We start from the raw sequence: 18,735 nt of genomic DNA on the forward strand, positions 1-18,735 counted from the left end.
GCCGCAATCCTGACAGAGCCTCAGTCACAGTTGTGTTTGGTGTTCCACACAGTGAATGTCTACTTCATGGGTATGATATTCTGACCAAATCCTGCTTCTTCAAGTCAGTGCTAGAGGTTCTGCTAAGGGAACTGGGCAGAGGGTCAGTATTTTAAAATTGGACAGGTACAGGAGATCAGGTAGAGGAGACAGTAGGGGGATTGAGCTCTGATATACTGTGTGGACACAACAGACTGCAAAAATCTGGCAGCGGTGTTATGCAGTGGAGTGGAGGAGCCAGCAGGTTTGACTGGCTCCTTAAACAGTAAAAAGGATATGGTTAAAATGATGGCCTCTGCATCTTCTTGAGGTGGTTCACCATCAGTCACAGGTGAGGAGAAGCAGCAGGTCATGGTTTTTAAGCTCCTTAATGAAGTAATGCTTAGGGTTACACCGTGGCTCTGTGTAGCTCCAGGGTCTGGTCACTTTGGGGTTATTTGAACACTGAGACACATTTCACTCAGGGTCTGGAGCCCAAACGTCCTTTTAGAAAAGCCCCAGTTGATATGATAACATCTGGAGGAGTTTTGCAGTTGAGAGCTTGAAGTGAGTGTAAAACCCCCGAAGAAAAAAAAGTGGTCTAAAGTAGAAATATCATGGGTGGGAAGTTACAGGTTTATTAAAAGAAGAGTGATGGTAGTGTCCAGGTGCTGTTCTGTGGAGAAAAGGTGGCACTCAATGTTTTTCTCAGTTTCTGAGTGTCTGCTGCAGCTCTGAGCGCTCTGAGAGTCTGACTGGAGCTGATATGTTTAAGTCTGAGATATCAGTCATGTTCATTACCATTTCAGAGACTGGCAGATGGTTACAAGGTTCCATCCCCGTTGAGTTAACTGTCCGATCCTCATAGACAAGCCGTAAAAACTTCAGCCGCTGTACTTCCATACAAACTTCTTTAATACAATAAAACTGGTTGGCAAATACTGTACAAGCACAACATACAAGAACATTTAAAGTGCTCTTAACAAATTAATCTTGAATAGCAAAATACACTCCCAATATGGAGATCCTGAAAAAATCTGGAATACTTTTAAAGTGCTGTTAAAAAACAAATAAACACCGAATAGAAATGGAACAGAAATCTCCAAATATGGAGAAATACAAAACCCATTTACAGAACCAAAAGAAAAATCCCAGTACTGTATGTAGATCCTCAGAAATGCTGTATGGATTAAATTAAAGTTCTCCTGAACAACAAATAGAATTTTCTTTCAATCTGCAAATGCAGAGATCCTCAGTAATATGGAAGATATTTAAGTGCTCAAACAAATAATCTTTGAAAAGAAAAACCCTGGAATGTTTACCTTGAATGCAAAAAAAAAAAAAAATCTTTAAAGATCTAGATCATTATTAATCCATTTTCAGCATCCTCTTGTATGTTGTTTGTACTGTTTTTAGGGAGAAGTTCCCTCTCTGCCTTCATTCCTTCAATCCTTTCTTTCAGTTCCACCTCATTTACAGACTGACAACGCTTTGTAAAGCTTAGCAAAGTCTCTTTTGGGGGTGCGTTATCAGATAAATCTGAGAAGATCTCTCCGATTGATGCGGTGGATACCACAGTATTTCTGTTGACCTTGTGCTTTTCAAAGGCTTTAGACATTACGCCAATCTTCTTGAAGGTCTGCAGAATGGAAGTGTAACGTGGCACCGCATCTATTGCTGTACCAACTGCAAAAGAAAGGAGAAATGTGATCAATTAGATGGATTGTGAAAGGTAGATTGCCAAATTTTAGTGACGTTAACTCTTCCACATTGTGTTGGAGGGAAAGCATCAGATTTTTATTGACCAGAGAAGACCAAGGACAGCCTTGACTATGGGAGGCCTTACAGTAGTACTGGGGGCTAAGTGCCCTGACAACCTCATGTGCTGTGATATGTCCCTCCGCTGCCAATCAGCGGGGGGAGGTAGAGCGCCACACTCGCCTTCTATTCCTCCCTCGTACTAGCACTGACGAACTCAACATGACAGGGAAGGAACTGGCCGTATGTCGAGCTCACTCAGCAGGTCTGCTTGGTAGGCCTGCAACACTGCCATTGTATGCAGTGACCCACAAGTGAGACCCGCTGCTACATAGGCCTTGCCCGCCAATGCTGAGTTGGCCTTACATGACTTGGATGGCAAAGCTGGCCCCCTAAATTACCTGCAATCAATGGAGAGAGGTAGTTTGCAAGCACCTCCTCCACCTTCTGCATAGCTAAATAGCCGAGCCATTCATTTCCCACAATGGCCGAATAATCTAACATTGCAGGGTTATAAATATGGTTAGTGTATGGTTTTCCCTAGAAGCTTGATATTTCATCATGCACTCCTGGAAAAAAGTTATTTGTTTTCTGCAGAGTTTATTTTCACTGGGGAGAAAGCAAAAGTTTGGGCCCCCTGCAAGTCAATACTTATTAACACCCCCTCTGGCAAGTATCAGAGCTTGTAGATGCTTTTTGTAGTCAGCAAAGCGTCTTTCCATTCTTGTTTGGGGGATTTTCACCCATTCTGCCTTACAAAAGCCTTCTTGTTCTGTGAGATTCTTGGGCCATCTTGCATGCACTTCTCTTTCGAGGTCTATCCACAGAGTTTCGATGATGTTTAGGTCAGGGGACTGTAAGGGTCATGCCAAAACCTTCAGCTTGCACCTCTTGAGGTAGTCCATTATGGATTTTGAGGTGTGCTTAGGATCATTATCCTGTTGTAGAAACCATCCTCTTTTCACCTTCAGCTTTTTTTTACAGACCGTGTGATGTTTGTTTCCAGAATTTGCTGGTATTTACTTGAATCCATTCTTCCTTCTAACAGTGAAATGTTCCCGTTGGCATTGGCTGCAACACAAGCGCAAAGCATGATCGATCCCCCCCGTGCTTAACTGTTGGAGAGGTGTTCTTTTCATGAAATTCTGCACCCTTTTTTTCTCTAAACACACCTTTTCTCACTGTGGCCAAAAAGTTCTATTTTACCTTCATCAATCCACAGGACTTGTTTTCAAAATGCATGCTTGTTAGATGTTCATTTGCAAACTTCTGATGGTGAATTTTGTGATGAGGATGCAGGAAAGGTTTTCTTCTGATGACTCATCCATGAAGGTCATATTTGTGCAGGTGTCACAGTTTATTACCACTCCAGAGTCTGCTAAATCTTCCTGAAGGTCTTCTACAGTCAAAGAGGGTTTTGATTTGCCTCCTAGCAATCCTATGAGCAGTTCTCTCTGAAAGTTTTCTTGGTCTTCCAGAACTCTACTTGATCTCCACCGTTCCTTTTAACTGCTATTTCTTAATTACATTACGAACTGAGGAAACAGCTACCTGAAAACACTTTGCTGTCTTCTTTAAGCGTTCTCCTGCTTTGTGGACATCAATCATTTTAATTTTCAGAGTGCTAGACAGCTGCTTAGAGGAGCCCATGGTGCTGACTGTTGGGAAAAGGTTTGAGTGTTTATAACGCTTTGAAATGTGCATCACCTGGCCTTTCCTCATGATGATTGTGAAAAAGCCATAGCTCTTACGAGCTAATTAAGGTCTGAGACTTTGGTCAAAGTTATTTGAGAGTTCAATTCTCTTGGGATGCCCAAACTTTTACATGATGTGCCTTTACTTTTTATTATTATTATTATTATTATTATTATTATTATTATTATTATTCTACAGTTGTACAAAAACAAAACAAATACACTAATCTTGCTTAAATTTATGCCTTTTGGAGATCAGTTCAATTTTTGTTGTGTTTTTTTTTTTATTTTTGTCTTTGCTCTAGTTTGTCTAGGCTCTATTGCTGCTCATGTTTCCCTCACCCACTTCCCTCTTCAATATGATCCTCTGATCATCTTGTTTTTTTATTACATGTATTATTGAATTAGTTAAAGGTTTAAAGGTCTACATTGTGCATTTTGTCAACTAAAAATTCTCTAGGCTGGTATGAAGAAATTATTATTCTTGGTGACTTTAATTGCAACTGGCTTGACCGTTCTTCCTCTGACGATAAATATCTATTGGTAGTACAAACTTTGTTCAACTAATCAATGAACCGACTAGAGTGGAACGTCGGTCCTCATAATTGTTGGACCTGATACTGGTCACTAATCCAGAAAGGATAGTTAAACCTGGTGTCTTGTCTGATTGTTTTAGTGATCATTCTATTATATTCTGCATTTGGAAAATCAGAACCTCTCATGCTCCTCCTAAATATATTAGATTGCGTCAATTTAAAAATCTCAGTCAGTATTTAGGCCTCATCACAGTACGAGACAGCTCTGTTCTACACCCACTGCTTTTCCCTGTACATGCTACCTCTGGGTAAAATGATCCATTAACATGCTGTTAGCTTCCACTGCTAGGCTGATGATACACAGCTGTATGATTCAGCAAAGCCAGCTCAATAATATAAACTTACTGTAAATTCACCTTCATCAAATTTATCCTGCAGTGGACGTGTGAGTGTGTGTGTGTGTGTGTGTGTGTGTGTGTGTGTGTGTGTGTGTGTGTGTGTGTGCGCGTGTGTGTGTGTGTGTGTGTGTGTGTGTGTGTGATTGTGCTGTATCACATCGTCCCCCTCAGCACCTGCAGTAGGTCCCAGCTGCAGCAGTCACACTCACACAGGTTTTTGTACGACGCTCTAACACTGTGTGAACACATCGCTACCACTGATCTCATGATAACTCTGACAGTAATAATCTCCAGCATCTTCAGTCTGGACTCCACTGATGGTCAGAGTGAAATCAGATCCAGATCCACTGCCACTGAAACGAGCTGGAATACCTGATTCTCTTTCATCAGCATAATAGATCAGGAGTTTAGGAGCTTCTCCAGCTTTCTGCTGATACCAGGACAAAAAATAATAAGCACCATTATAGTAAACATCAGAGCTGGTTTTACAGCTGATGGTGAGTGTCTCTCCTGGAGAAACAGGTTTCACTGCAGGACTCTGAGTCACAGTCACCTGACCTCTGGATCCTGAAAAAGAGAAGAAGAAGAAATCCGTTCCCTACATTAATAATGATGTTGAGTTTGAAGTTCATCTAGTCGGCCTACTTCACATGGATTTGTCAGCTGAACAGTAGAAGATAAAACATTGTGTTACCTCGAGCGCAGAGGGCCAGTGTGCAGATGAAGACGCTGATCAAACTCATGGTTGCTGTGGGTGAAGTCGCTGAGCAGCAGCTCTCAGTCATGAAGTGTTAAAGTCACAGGGCTATAAACACTCGCAGAGCGCTGAAGCATGAGCTGCTAATGCAAAGTGGAACCTCTCTCTATGGAAACGTGTGTGTGTGTGTGTGTGTGTGTGTGTGTGTGTGTGTGTGTGTGTGTGTGTGTGTGTGTGGTCAGTGTAGTGTAACAGAGGGTTTTGTACCGTGACTGTATCACTATAGAACCAAAGCCTGCTGTGCCCAATGCTCCAAGACTCAAAGGACAAAAGCAGTGTATTATTATCTAGAACAGATTCCATCTCTGCTTTGAATTGAGCTCCACTGAATTCTGAGGTGAGTGGGCCAGTGGAATGAAAGTCCTCCACCAAGTTAATGACCTGCTTTTGATTTGTTAGTGGGGTCGTCCTGGTCCTCCACTCTTCACCTTCAGAGCAGATACTGGCAGGAACCTCTTGGACTGCTAACATCTAACATGGCCGACTGTACATGTGCAATCTTCTCAGAGCCACGTGCTTCAGGAAGGATGCTGATGTTAGCAGAATCTTCTGGTGAGTCCTGAAAATAAACTCCAGAATTCAGTCAGAAAATAGGAACAAAACCTTTCAGAAATGAACAATCACAACAACAGCACAATATTCCTTACCTCCTCACTGATGTCCGTATAATTGTCATGGATTACTGCACTTTTATATACAGATGATGCTGTCAGGTTTATAGATCTTATTGATTTCAGTCACACATGTACAAATGTACAAACACATGGAATGAGATTTTAGTGAAACCAGCTGTTTCATGTCTTTAATTAAAGACATTTTAAACGTGAAGAAAATAATTAACGAGCGCAAGTCAACACAAATCCGTAAATGAATATAAATATGACTCGTCATTCAATTAAGAAGAAACGCCAGTGTGTAAAAGAAGGACGCCCGGGTCTGTGCAAACATTCACACACCACTTTACTAAAGGATTGATAAATGAGGCCCAGTGTGTGTGTCCTAGTCTTTTATTAAAGATTTAAACAATTCTGATTCATTTACCAGATCCAGATGTTCTACATTATTTCAGCATTTAACACACGGGACTATAAAGCAACTTCTGACAAATAAAACCTTTATGTTTCAAACCAATAAAGTCATAGATTGTTTAGATAGAGACAGGAAGTTACCCACAGCCTTGTAGAACATCCAAGCACTTCTCCCATCAGCCCCTTTCCTACAATCTGAACCTCCTGAAGATACAGACCTAGATCTCTAGTCTACAGGTTAGAACAGAACTCTTTTCCAGGTGATGAAGATTATGGAGCAGATCGGCTACTTTGCAGACTCTCTGCAGTGTACAGCTGGATTTATGGATCTGCAATGACGTAAGCTTTTCATTATTTTCTTCCTAAGTAGATTGATCTTTTATCAGCCAGGTGCTCTGACAGGAGCTGATCGTCTGCTCTTTTAGCTCAGAATATAATCAGGGGAAAGGAAGCAAGAGCTTTCTAGGCACAGATGTTTTAAACGACACCATAAATACAGTCATTACATCATCACGTAGACCTGCATCAAACTGCCTTCACATTTAGCTTCAGTCAAATGAAGCTTTATGTTCTATTGTGGTGATTTTTTCCTTCAGCAGGAACTCAGGTCATGTGTGTTTAAGGTGTTCAGTTCAATTCAGTTTTATTTCTATGGGGTAGAAAAGGAGACTGTTTGGTGGTTAAACTTTACAGATGATGAGAAAATGAATATTGAAATAGAGAATAATATAGAAATGAATGTTGAGTCTTATTGAAAGATCCTGCACTACATTGTGTGTTACAGTAGTGTGGAGTAGACACTGCTCCTCTTAGCAGAAGGTGGAAATCATCATATACCATTACACACATCAGCTGATTTTTCATCACAGAAGGAACAGCTGATGAAGAGTTTTCTGCTTTTCAGGAATGATTATGTTTTAAACATCAACACGTTTGATGATGTTCAGTGGAGTGCAGCTTTAGCAGCTCTGCAGCTGTTCTCAGATCAGTGTGTGTTTCTGAGTCAGAGCACTTCCTCTACAGCTGAGGGAGGTTTTTGTACCACGCTATAACACTGTGTGTACGGAAAGCTGTAATCCTGCTGACAGTAATAATCTCCTGCATCTTCAGACCGAACTCCAGAGATTTTTAGATTATATTGTGAACCAGATCCACTGCCACTGAAACGATCTGGAATCCCAGACTGACGGTTAGATGCATAATAGATCAGGAGTTTAGGAGCTTCTCCAGGTTTCTGCAGGTACCAGTTGAGCTCATTGCTAACACTCTGACTGGATGTACAGGTGAGAGTAACAGATTGTCCTGGAGAAACAGACTGAGATCCTGGAGACTGAGTCATGACGATTTCCCCAAAGGACTCTAAAGAAAAGGATGCAGAGTTAAAATAATGTCAACAAATGTAGTAATGAGTGTGAGAGTGATGTGATGATGTGTATGAATAATAAAAGTAAAGAGAGAGTCTCACGGTGAGTGAGGAGTCCCAGTGTCCCCAGCAGTAGAATCAGTACCATCATCATTGTGCTGCGTGTCAGTGGCTCTGAAAGGACTGAACACACTCTGATCAGCACTACAGCTCTTAAAGTGTGTGCAGCACTGACACAGCACACATATGCAAACATCACAACTGTGTGTGTGTGTGTGTGTGTGTGTGTGTGTGTGTGGTCACTGTAGTGTAACAGAGGTTTTTGTACGACGGTTTCATTAGAATGTATCACTGTGGTTCACTTTCGGTGGAGGAACCAAACTCATCGTCAGTAAGTCTCTCTTCTTTATTTAAAATTCCATATTTTTATTTTCATCGTTACTCAGAATATTGAATAAAGTTTAGACAAACAGAAAATTATTTATTTAATTTGTTTATGTTTGTGTTGAACCCTAGTAAGTAAATAATGTAGGCATTATAAATTCACTAAATTATTTATTTATTTAGTTAGTTAGTTAGTTATTATAATTTATACTTAATGATAATGAATGTAGGTGTTTTTTTAAAAACTCTGACAGTAAAATAAAAATAAGCTAAGAGAAAGAATAAATGAGGAGTGAGCTGTTAGCTGAATAAGTACGCAGTGTGTTCCTCAGTAAACAGAGCACTTTTACATTCACAGCTTCTTACGTTCATATTGTGTGCTGTGAAGGACATGGTATAAAACTTAATCCTGTGTCTGTTAGCCTTCTATCATTTCACTGATGTACTGATTTTGAATCTCCAAACAAAGATAAACAGTGTGTAGAAAGGTGGATGTGGTGTGATGTGGTTATTTCCATCACTGGACTGATTTCTCAGACTTTTTGCCAGATATGTGAATTATAATTGAGTAAATCTTGTTATCAGGAAACTCAATTGGGAAGGTGTGATGTTGTATTTTCCAGCCCTGATTCTGTGGAATATCAGTGTATTTACATCATCAGTGTCTTTATTTTACTACATGTAAAAGTAACAGAACAACTTAGGAGGACTGGAATACACTCCCAGTATAAATCTGATCAAAGTCCGAGTCGCTCCACAATATAACGAGTGACTAGTAAATGTTCTCCTGCTGAGTCGTTCTACTGAACTGCAGTAATGTGAATCAGCAGTGATGAGTAAATGTTGTGTAAGCGTGTGTAAATGTGTGTTTATTGTGTGTTTGTGGTCTCCAGCCGGTCCCACGGTGAAGCCCTCCGTGTCTCTGCTCCCTCCCTCCTCTCTGCAGCTGTCTGAGGGATCGGCCTCGCTGCTCTGCCTGCTGTCTGCCTACTCTCCACAGGGGGCGCTGGTGAGCTGGACAGTGGACGGCTCAGAGGTGAAGGACGGGGTTCTGACCAGCGCCGAAGAACAGAAGAAGGACGGGTACACACGCAGCAGCACCCTGACCCTCAGCAAAGCGCTCTGGGAAAAGGGGGAGGAGTTTGTCTGTAAGGTCTCCCATGACAACGTCGATCATCCGGTCACGTTCAGAAAGAGCCAGTGTGAAGTCTAACAGCTCCAAGATAGAATTGAACACTGAGCTGCTTACACATCCATCTACAATAGAGTTTCAATTCTACACAATGCTGACATTTCTGTCTTTACTCTCTTCACTGTCCTGTTGCTCTTCCTGTAGTTTTGCTCTGCTGAAATAAAGCTTCATTTTGGACATTGTGTGTTCTTTTATTAGAGTGAATAGTCATTATCAGTGTGATGAGAGAGTGTGTTTAGCTGTAGATTCAGTGCTGTGTGTTGTGCTTCAGTGAGTTTGGCTGAAGGAAGTTGAACATCTGGTGAAAGTGCTGCTCTATTCTGGGAGAAAGAGGATCACTCGGCCGTCTTCATGTAAATCTCTCTCTCACTTCACTGATCTCTCAGTTTTACTGGTTAAAACTGTCTCTGTGTGTTTAGCTGGGTGTGGAGCAGGAAGCTGCTTTCATGTCTTTCTTTAGTGCAGGATTTATGGTTGAGGTAACTGACACTGCACACGTATTTTATATTAATAGTACGGAAGAGTCGTCATCTCCTTCATCTGTTCCTACTTGGTGTCAGAACTGGACACTGAATTTAAACTGAAAATGATCGTCTGTGTTTTCTGACTAAGAATTATAATTTTTTTCCTCACATGTAACTTAAGTGTAGTATTTAAAAATTTAGCCAGACATAAGGTTAACTATTGATTTAATCAGATCCAGATTTAAATTGTATTAAATTATATTAAACTGATTATACCTAATTTGTCATTTCTCATGTATGTTCACATTCACATTGATTATTGTAAAGATCCACAAAACACTAAACACTTTCACTCTCTCTAAACACATCAGTGCAATTCACATGACTTTATTATCATATTAATGATTATAATATAATTAAATCCAGTGAGTAATAGACATCAACACTGTGTTTAAGGTCACATGTGTAAATCCACTGTATTGTACATTCCCAGGTTATATGGGGTGAACTCTGCTGCTCTTAACTATTATAACACTATAACTGAAGGTGTGTAACATATAAACTCATGTGTAACACTGGGGACTGGGTGGGTCCTGATCAGTAACGCAGTGTGTGGAACTAGCACCAGAAAACACGGTTCTGACAAAGGTGTCACAAATACCGGGATGATCTGGAAAGGTCCTTTTGGAGCTGACTTTTAACCCAGGAAATCTAATGAACATCCAGGTTAGATCATGTGACCATATGTCAGTTTTGTGTTACCATGACATCATTTCCAAAATGGTGGTCTGCCTGGTTGGCACATGTTGCAGTGTCAGCAATTTTTAAATGGCTTGTTTTTGTTACTAAAGGTATGTTTCAACCCATTTAACAAATGCAATGTTTTAATAACATGTCCTATATTACATTTATCCTGTTTTGTTCACATTTCTTGAACCAATTTATATAAAACAAGTTACGAAACTATCGTAGTGACTTGTGTGTTGCATCGGGCTGTTAACCTTAAAAAAGAATCTGTCACATGACGTCTTTGTCACATTAAGAAAAATGGTAATGAGCTGCTAAATTAATTTAGCTGATTCAGTTATTTTGAAGTGATATATTTTCTGCAGTTCATTTCAAAACATCTTTAAACAAATGCAAACGTAAAAATAATGTCAAATTAATTAAATTGTTAAAGAAATGTATTATGAAACTATTTTGCATATCTTTAACTGACACAAACAAAAAAGAGTTTAATATCGTACGTTGGTCCTATTTTGAGGTCATTTCATCTTGAATGTCACACCTCCAGACAATTTTCACACACCACCTTTCAGAAAGCTTAACTGTAGAAATGTTTGAGTTACGGTAGGAACAATCTAATTTGTACAGTGTGCAGAAATCTGAAGCTCAAAGAAAAGTTAACACCACTGTTAAAGAATTGGAAATATTGATTGGCCTCTATCTGCGCGTGTCAAGGTGTCCCATGGTCGCTGACAACATGTCTCGCCACTGTTTTCAGACCCTGCTAGCATCTCTACATTTCACTGACAACACTCATTTGTCAAACAGGCAAGTGTTGGATCCATCCATGGCTTGATATGTTCACGAACAATGCCTGTGTAACTGGTTGTAGTCTGCGTTGTGTGTTTTATTTTATCCAAAAAAGGTGGACGGCATCTGGGTCAACTCTTCATTTATCCTCTGATGACACAAACAAGCAGTCTCCCTGAGTGAATCGCCCTTAAACTGTGCTCTATAAAATACACATGATGTGCGATGGCCACATGTTGAAACAAAATACAAAACAAATCACTCAAAAAGGAGGGTAAAACAACAAAAATAATCACACAGATAAATAAAATAACACTATACACACAAATTAAAATGGGTATATATGTATATAAATGATGATTTAAATAAAGATGAAACAAGATTACTGAGAAATCGAAATTAAACCTACCTCTCCCATTCAATCATAATGCGAAAGGGAAGAGGAGGAGCCAAAACAGGAAATTACACAGACCAATGACATCATGACAATTTAAAGGGAAAGTACTCACACAAGTAGACAGCTACATCAGGTATACACTTCCTTTTGTGTAATTCTAAACATTAAATTTATGGAATATTTTCCATACTCGTTACACCTGGATATCACCCCAGAAGAGAGTGTTTTTGTTTCTTTGTGTTCGTTTTTGTTTTTCATAATTGTTAAGAAATCTTGGGTGTGGGAAAGGCACAATATAAACTAAACGTATTACAATTTCATGTCAGCGCCAGATTCTGCTCTGTACTTTTCCTCTATACCATTACCAAACACAGGACAGCCTAAACATGGCTGCTATGGACTACACGTCCCAACTAACACGGACTACACATCCTGACTAATAACACGGACTACACGTCCCAACTCACACGGACTACACATCCCAACTAATAACACGGACTACACGTCCCAACTAACACGGACTACACATCCCAACTAACAACACGGACTACACATCCCACCTAATAACACGGACTACACTTCCCAACTAACACGGACTACACGTCCCAACTAACAACACGGACTACACATTCCACCTAATAACACGGACTACACTTCCCAACTAACACGTACTACACGTCCCAACTAACACGGACTACAAGTCCCAACTAACACGGACTACACATCCCAACTAATAACACGGACTACACGTCCCAACTCACACGGACTACACGTCCCAACTAACATGGACTACACATCCCACCTAATAACACGGACTATACATCCCAACTAATAACACGGACTACACATCCCAACTCACATGGACTACACGTCCCACCTAATAACACGGACTACACGTCCCAACTCACACGTACTACACGTCCCAACTAACATGGACTACATGTCCCAACTAACACGGACTACACGTCCCAACTAACACGGACTACATGGCCCAGAAGAGCACAACTCTATTGATGAGCAATCCTATGTGATTCTGTGGTCTATCAAGGTGGCACTGGGGAAAGAACACCACTTGGCATAGGAGGTGACATTGTGGTTGAGCTGTGTGAAACTCTCCCATCAAACCAAAACTACAAAGTATTTGCGGGCAATTTTTCTTCCTCTCCAGCACTGGCTCTCAAGCTTCTTCAGCGACAGATCTACTTTGTAGGAACACTCCATTGCAATCGCTTAGCTGGTTGTCAGATTGAAGATGAGAGAAGTCTTGCCAAGTAAGACAGAGGATCTGTTGATGCCATGGTGGAGAAGGAGTAAAGCGTGATCATTGTCAGGAGGTATGACAATAAATCTGTTACCCTGATGTCATCCTACTGTGCAGTTCAGCCTCAAGACAAAGTTCAACGCTGGAGCAAATCTGACAAAGCTTTTGTGGAGGTCAACAGGCCACACATTGTGAAGGAATACAACAAATTCGTGGGGGGAATAGACTTCCTTGATGCATGTTTTGCAAGGTACAAATACCATATGAGATAACATAAGTGGTACCTCTACTTGTTCTGGCAAACCATCATGTTGGGCCTTGTTAATGCGTGGTTGATCTACCACCATGAATGTCAACAACTTGGTGTCCAAAAGCCATTGAAACAAAGGCGCTTCCAGGCAGAGGTTGCCACTAGCCTGATTCTTTTAAATTCACAGAGAGGTCGCTCAACAGTTCACGACACATGTTCACAATCACCACCACCACCCAAGAGAGTTCATTTTCGAGTACCAGATAATGTTCGCACCAACCAGGTTGCACACTGGCCTGCGAAATGTGACACGCGTGGTCATTGCAAAGTCTGCAAAGTAACCAAAAAAATAGTTATTGTTAAACCTAATGGTCACAGTTATGTAGTTTTAAAATATGTTCCTTAAACTGTATTATTTTTGAACAACTCATTCACATGAACTTGCGATGGATGGTCCACGTCATCAAAAAAAACTTTACTTTTCAAACAATATACACTCACCGTCCACTTTAATAAATGTGCACCTGCTCATTTATGCAGTTATCTAATCAGCCAATCATGTGGCAGCAGCAGCACAATGCATAGAATCATGCAGATACAGGTCAAAAACTTCAGTTACTCCACAAGGAGTAAGTCACTGTCACGATCTCCCTTTTAGACAGCGCTGCAGCCTGAAGTGGGCTCGGAGAGTCTGATGACTGTGACAGTGTTTACTGTGGACATGTTTGTTTTGTTTCTGTTCTGTCTCCTCCCTGTTTTGTCATTGGTTGTTGTTCGAGGGTGTGTCTATATTGGCTTCAGCCATCAGCACTTAACGCTGATTATGTTTGCGATATATACCGCTCGTCTCCCAGTACACGGCGCGGAGTATTATAGTAGATAGTTACCTTGAAAGTGAGATTGTTTAGTTTAAAACATAGATTAGTTTCCATGATATCACGCTGTTGTTTCCCACCTCTCATCTCCTTGTTCATGTTTCATGTTTTGTGTTTTGACCTCGGTTCTAGTGACTCGATTTTGATTCCTGCCTAGCCCAGTTTATGCCTGTTTGCCGATCGCCCGACCCATTGCCTGCTTTCGACTACGCCTCTGTTTCACGTTTTGGATTTGTCTGCCTGCCTTTAATAAAATGTCTTTACCTGCGCTTGCTTCCGCCTCAATTACCGATCCATGACAGAATACTCCGCCCAACATGGATGCAGCAGGAAGATGAGGGAGATGTCACGCTACGCAAACCATCCCCGCCTTGGATTTGATCCAGTTTCCGCAAGAGACTTTCGTGGATCTCCCAAATCGGTTTGATGGGTTTTTTGGCTACCCGGACTATTTTCTGGTTGACTGCCAGACGTATTTCTCGAGCCTAACAGACACCAAACCCAGCGAGAGGCAATGGATAAGATTCATGGTGTCCCGTTTTTTGGCCCAATTCGCCAGTGGGTGCAGCGTCTAGCGGCCATGGGATCCAGGGTACTGGAGAAAAGTACTCAGTTTATGGAACTATTTTTAAAGGGCAGAGCTACAACCTGGATCAACTGTTGAAGGGAGTCAATGTGACGAACAAGGCTGACCTGCCATTCCACATCTATTATGAGGGGATTGACAGGGCAGCCTCCACAGCTCCGCTTCAGGATCTTGCCAACGTGGTGGAGGTTCCACCGAGATGCATGACTGAGGGCTGCTGGAAAGAGACTCAGCTACAATGTCCTACATGCAAAAAACTAGGTCTCCAGGAAGCATTTTTCTGCTCAAAGGAACGCTTCAAGGGCAGCTGGCGTAAGCACAAATTATTACACCAGAAAGCACTGTGGAACTACAGGCAGTGCTCAATATGGCGACCTCAGAACTCCAGCTTGAGACCCACGAGGAGGTCTCACCTGCTGAGCTCCAGCCAGAGGTCAACGTGGCGACCTCAGAGCTCCAGCTTGAGACCCATGAGGAGGTCTCACCTGCTGAACATATTAAAGGAGGCAGGCAGACAAATCCAAACCGTTTCACATATTAATAATTTGAGAGTAATGTTCTCTTCTTGCCACTTTAAGGGCTTCACTGTACTTAAGTATTCATCATACATGAGCTTATGGATAGTTAAGCCCGATTTTTTGTACTGCCATTCAAGCTGCCTATTTTTAACCTGTATTTGTGTATATTCCTGTATACATGGTTGTTGTAAGTATGCCTGAGTTGCCATTCCTAAATACCTAGCCTACAGCTATGCATCTGTTAGCACCCACAGTTCCTGAACATGTGCTTATATCTCCAGTGGATTTTCTGAATAAGGGGCTTACATGCAACAAATTTCCAATTAAAATGGGCATATTCCAGGGGTGAGAATCAGAATTTGGGGAACCAGAATATTGTCTTAATCCATCCATCCATCCATCTTCTACCGCTTACTCCTTCTTCAGGGTCACAGGGAAACCTGGAGCCTATCCCAGGAAGCATCGGGCACAAGGCGGGGTACACCCTGGACAGGGTGCCAGTCCATCGCGGGGCACACTCACATACACACTCACACACCCATTCATACACTACGGACACTTTAGACACGCCGATCAGCCTACCATGCATGTCTTTGGACTGGGGGAGGAAACCGGAGCACCCGGAGGAAACCCCCGCAGCCCAGGGAGAACATGCAAACTCCGCACACACATGGACCCGGCAGGCATCGAACCCCGGACTCTGGAGGCGTGAGGCGAACATGCTAACCACTAAGCCACCGTGCACCCATTGTCTTAATCTGAATCGCACAATCGGACTGTGGCGTTTTCATGACACAATACTAATCAGAATATTGCCAAATTCTGATGTAATATCATAAAGTTGATGTGCATGTAAACATAGTCACTGTGAAGTATCATTCAGTGTCTTTGTTCCTGATGTGCCAAGCTTTATTCACACTGTGATCTCCTGGTTATTCTGACTTTCTGAGATCCTGGTTTTCCTAGTTTGTTCTGTTTGCTGATCACCTGAACTTTGCAGGGTTCTTTTTAATGATTCAGTACAATTCAATTTTATTTGTATAGCGCTTTTTACAATAGACATTGTCTCAAAGCAGCTGTACAGAAATATATAAACAAGGTATACAGATTTTAAAAGTGCAAATTTATGCCAATTGAGCAAGCCAGTGGTGATGGTGGTGAGGAAAAACTCCCTAAGATGTTAAGAGGAAGAAACCTTGAGAGGAATCAGACTCCAAAGGAAACCCGTCCTCATCTGGGTCACAACAGATAGTGTGAAAAAGTTCATTGTGGTTTTATATGAAGTCTGTTTGGCCTTAGAAGCAGCCGAAGTCCAAGCAATCTGGAGTTGGAGTAGATGAGAGATGAGGTTTTTTGACAATTGATTTGTCCCATGGTTTTAAAATAATTGTGGGAGATTTTCTAGAATTACTTTCGGTGTGATGAGGACATGTACAAACTGAAATCATGATTGTGTGATCATTTTTAACACAATCTCCCTTCAAACAACCTCGCTATATTAATAACTCTGCCATAAATGTCCTTCATAACAGTGCCACTGAAATGATTAAAATTACATGTCAAAAATAGGAGAACATTCTGCCTTATCTTAGAAATCCCGATCTACTTTTCATTTCCTCTTAGTGTTGTTTAAGTCACCGCCCACATCTGATGTGTTTCTGAAATGATTTAGTTGTGAATATACACATTCATACACATTCAGATGTTAGGAAACCCATTCTGAGTGGTGTTTCTGATAGCAATGATATTAAACACTAAATATTATTAGGCATATTATCAGTAAGGTAGATATATACATAGATATAAAGAGACTTTCACTCAATCGTGTTCCACTGCAAAGGCCAACACTTCAGATTATTATTACAAGGCTTACACAGTATTGTTCTTTCTTGGACTGCAGAACTGTGGACAACTCGAGCAGACAACACTCGATCTTTGGGAGCTCTAAGATATAGAATGAACGTTAAAAATTCAATAATGATAAAGCTCAGGTGTTCTGGTCAACTGAATATATTTGACACAACACCCTGGCATTTTCAATTAAAACTAAACACATCATCATTACATCATCACGTAGACCTGCATCAAACTGCCTTCACATTTAGCTTCAGTCAAATGAAGCTTTATGTTCTATTGTGGTGATTTTTTCCTTCAGCAGGAACTCAGGTCATGTGTGTTTAAGGTGTTCAGTTCAATTCAGTTTTATTTCTATGGGGTAGAAAAGGAGACTGTTTGGTGGTTAAACTTTACAGATGATGAGAAAATGAATATTGAAATAGAGAATAATATAGAAATGAATGTTGAGTCTTATTGAAAGATCCTGCACTACATTGTGTGTTACAGTAGTGTGGAGTAGACACTGCTCCTCTTAGCAGAAGGTGGAAATCATCATATACCATTACACACATCAGCTGATTTTTCATCACAGAAGGAACAGCTGATGAAGAGTTTTCTGCTTTTCAGGAATGATTATGTTTTAAACATCAACACGTTTGATGATGTTCAGTGGAGTGCAGCTTTAGCAGCTCTGCAGCTGTTCTCAGATCAGTGTGTGTTTCTGAGTCAGAGCACTTCCTCTACAGCTGAGGGAGGTTTTTGTACCACGCTATAACACTGTGTGTACGGAGTGCTGCTATACTGCTGACAGTAATAATCTCCTGCATCTTCAGACCGAACTCCAGAGATTTTTAGACTAAATTGTGATAATAGCAGTTGAATTTGTTTCAGCGTTGCGAAAATGCTGGGTAGTTTTGTTTGCTCCAGAACTTCAGTGTCTGGGATTCTGTCCTGCCATTTGATGGCGTATACGTCGAAGGCAACTGAGGTGGAAGTGATTCAATTTCTTGGCGTGCCGTTGGTAGACGGTCCACGTTTCCGAGCCATCGAGCATGGAGGATAGGACAATGGCCTTGTACATACAGAGTTTCACAGAGAGGTTAACTCCAGGTCAATTTCAAACTGATGATCTTAGATGTCCGAAATCGCAGCTGGCTTTTGAAATCCGGAAGATCACTTCATCATCAATTAGCACATGCCGAGAAACTGTGCTTCCGAGATAGGTGAACTTGTCAACGGCAGATAGAAGTCGGTTGTTGACCCGCAACGAAGGTTTTTCGTAGGGCGCGCCTGGAGCAGGTTGATGCATCACAACTGTTTTGTCGGTGCTGATGGTTAGTCCGAAGTTGTCGCAGGAGGCGGAGAACAAGTCCAAGCTTCTTTGCATATCCACTGCGGTGGTGGCAAACAGCAAGTCGCGCACATGCTGAAAGGAAACCTTGGTCACTGCTTGAAGCCTTCGCAGATTGAACAGTTTACCGTCACTACGGTATCGAAGTTCAATGCCAGGGTCCTCGTCCCTGTATGCATCCCACAACATGGCGGAGAACATGAGACTAAAGAGTGTTGGAGCAAGAACACATCCTTGTTTGACTCCGGTGGTGACTGAAAAAGGGTCTGATATGACGCCATTGTCGATGACGTGGGCAAGCATGCCGTCGTGAAATCCTCGGACGATGCAAATAAATTTGTCCGGGCAGCCATATTTTTGCATAACTGTCCACAGACCTTCTCGGTTCACTTCTCTGTTCTCCTTCGTGAGATCGATAAATGCAGTATATAAACTGACGTTTTGCTCCTGACATTTTTCTTGCACTTGGCGAACAGCGAAGATCATGTCCACGGTACTCCGCTCTTTGCGGAAGCCGCATTGTGTTTCCGGCA

The 18,735-nt window shown here is 41.5% G+C and overlaps 1 long non-coding RNA gene and 1 gene segment (V, D, J or C); both read right to left on the minus strand.

The window, feature by feature from the left end:
- The window catches only part of LOC128618303 (uncharacterized), a 194,429-nt gene that overhangs the window by 139,270 nt on the left and 36,424 nt on the right, over positions 1 to 18,735 (minus strand). The window lies entirely within an intron of this gene.
- On the minus strand, positions 4,461 to 5,318 carry LOC128618289 (immunoglobulin kappa variable 3-15-like). The segment is given in 2 exon segments: positions 4,461 to 4,971; positions 5,099 to 5,318. Coding segments are annotated over 2 exon segments (429 nt in total).

The sequence above is a fragment of the Ictalurus furcatus genome, chromosome 14, assembly GCF_023375685.1.
Source record: "Ictalurus furcatus strain D&B chromosome 14, Billie_1.0, whole genome shotgun sequence".
Lineage (NCBI taxonomy): Eukaryota > Metazoa > Chordata > Actinopteri > Siluriformes > Ictaluridae > Ictalurus > Ictalurus furcatus.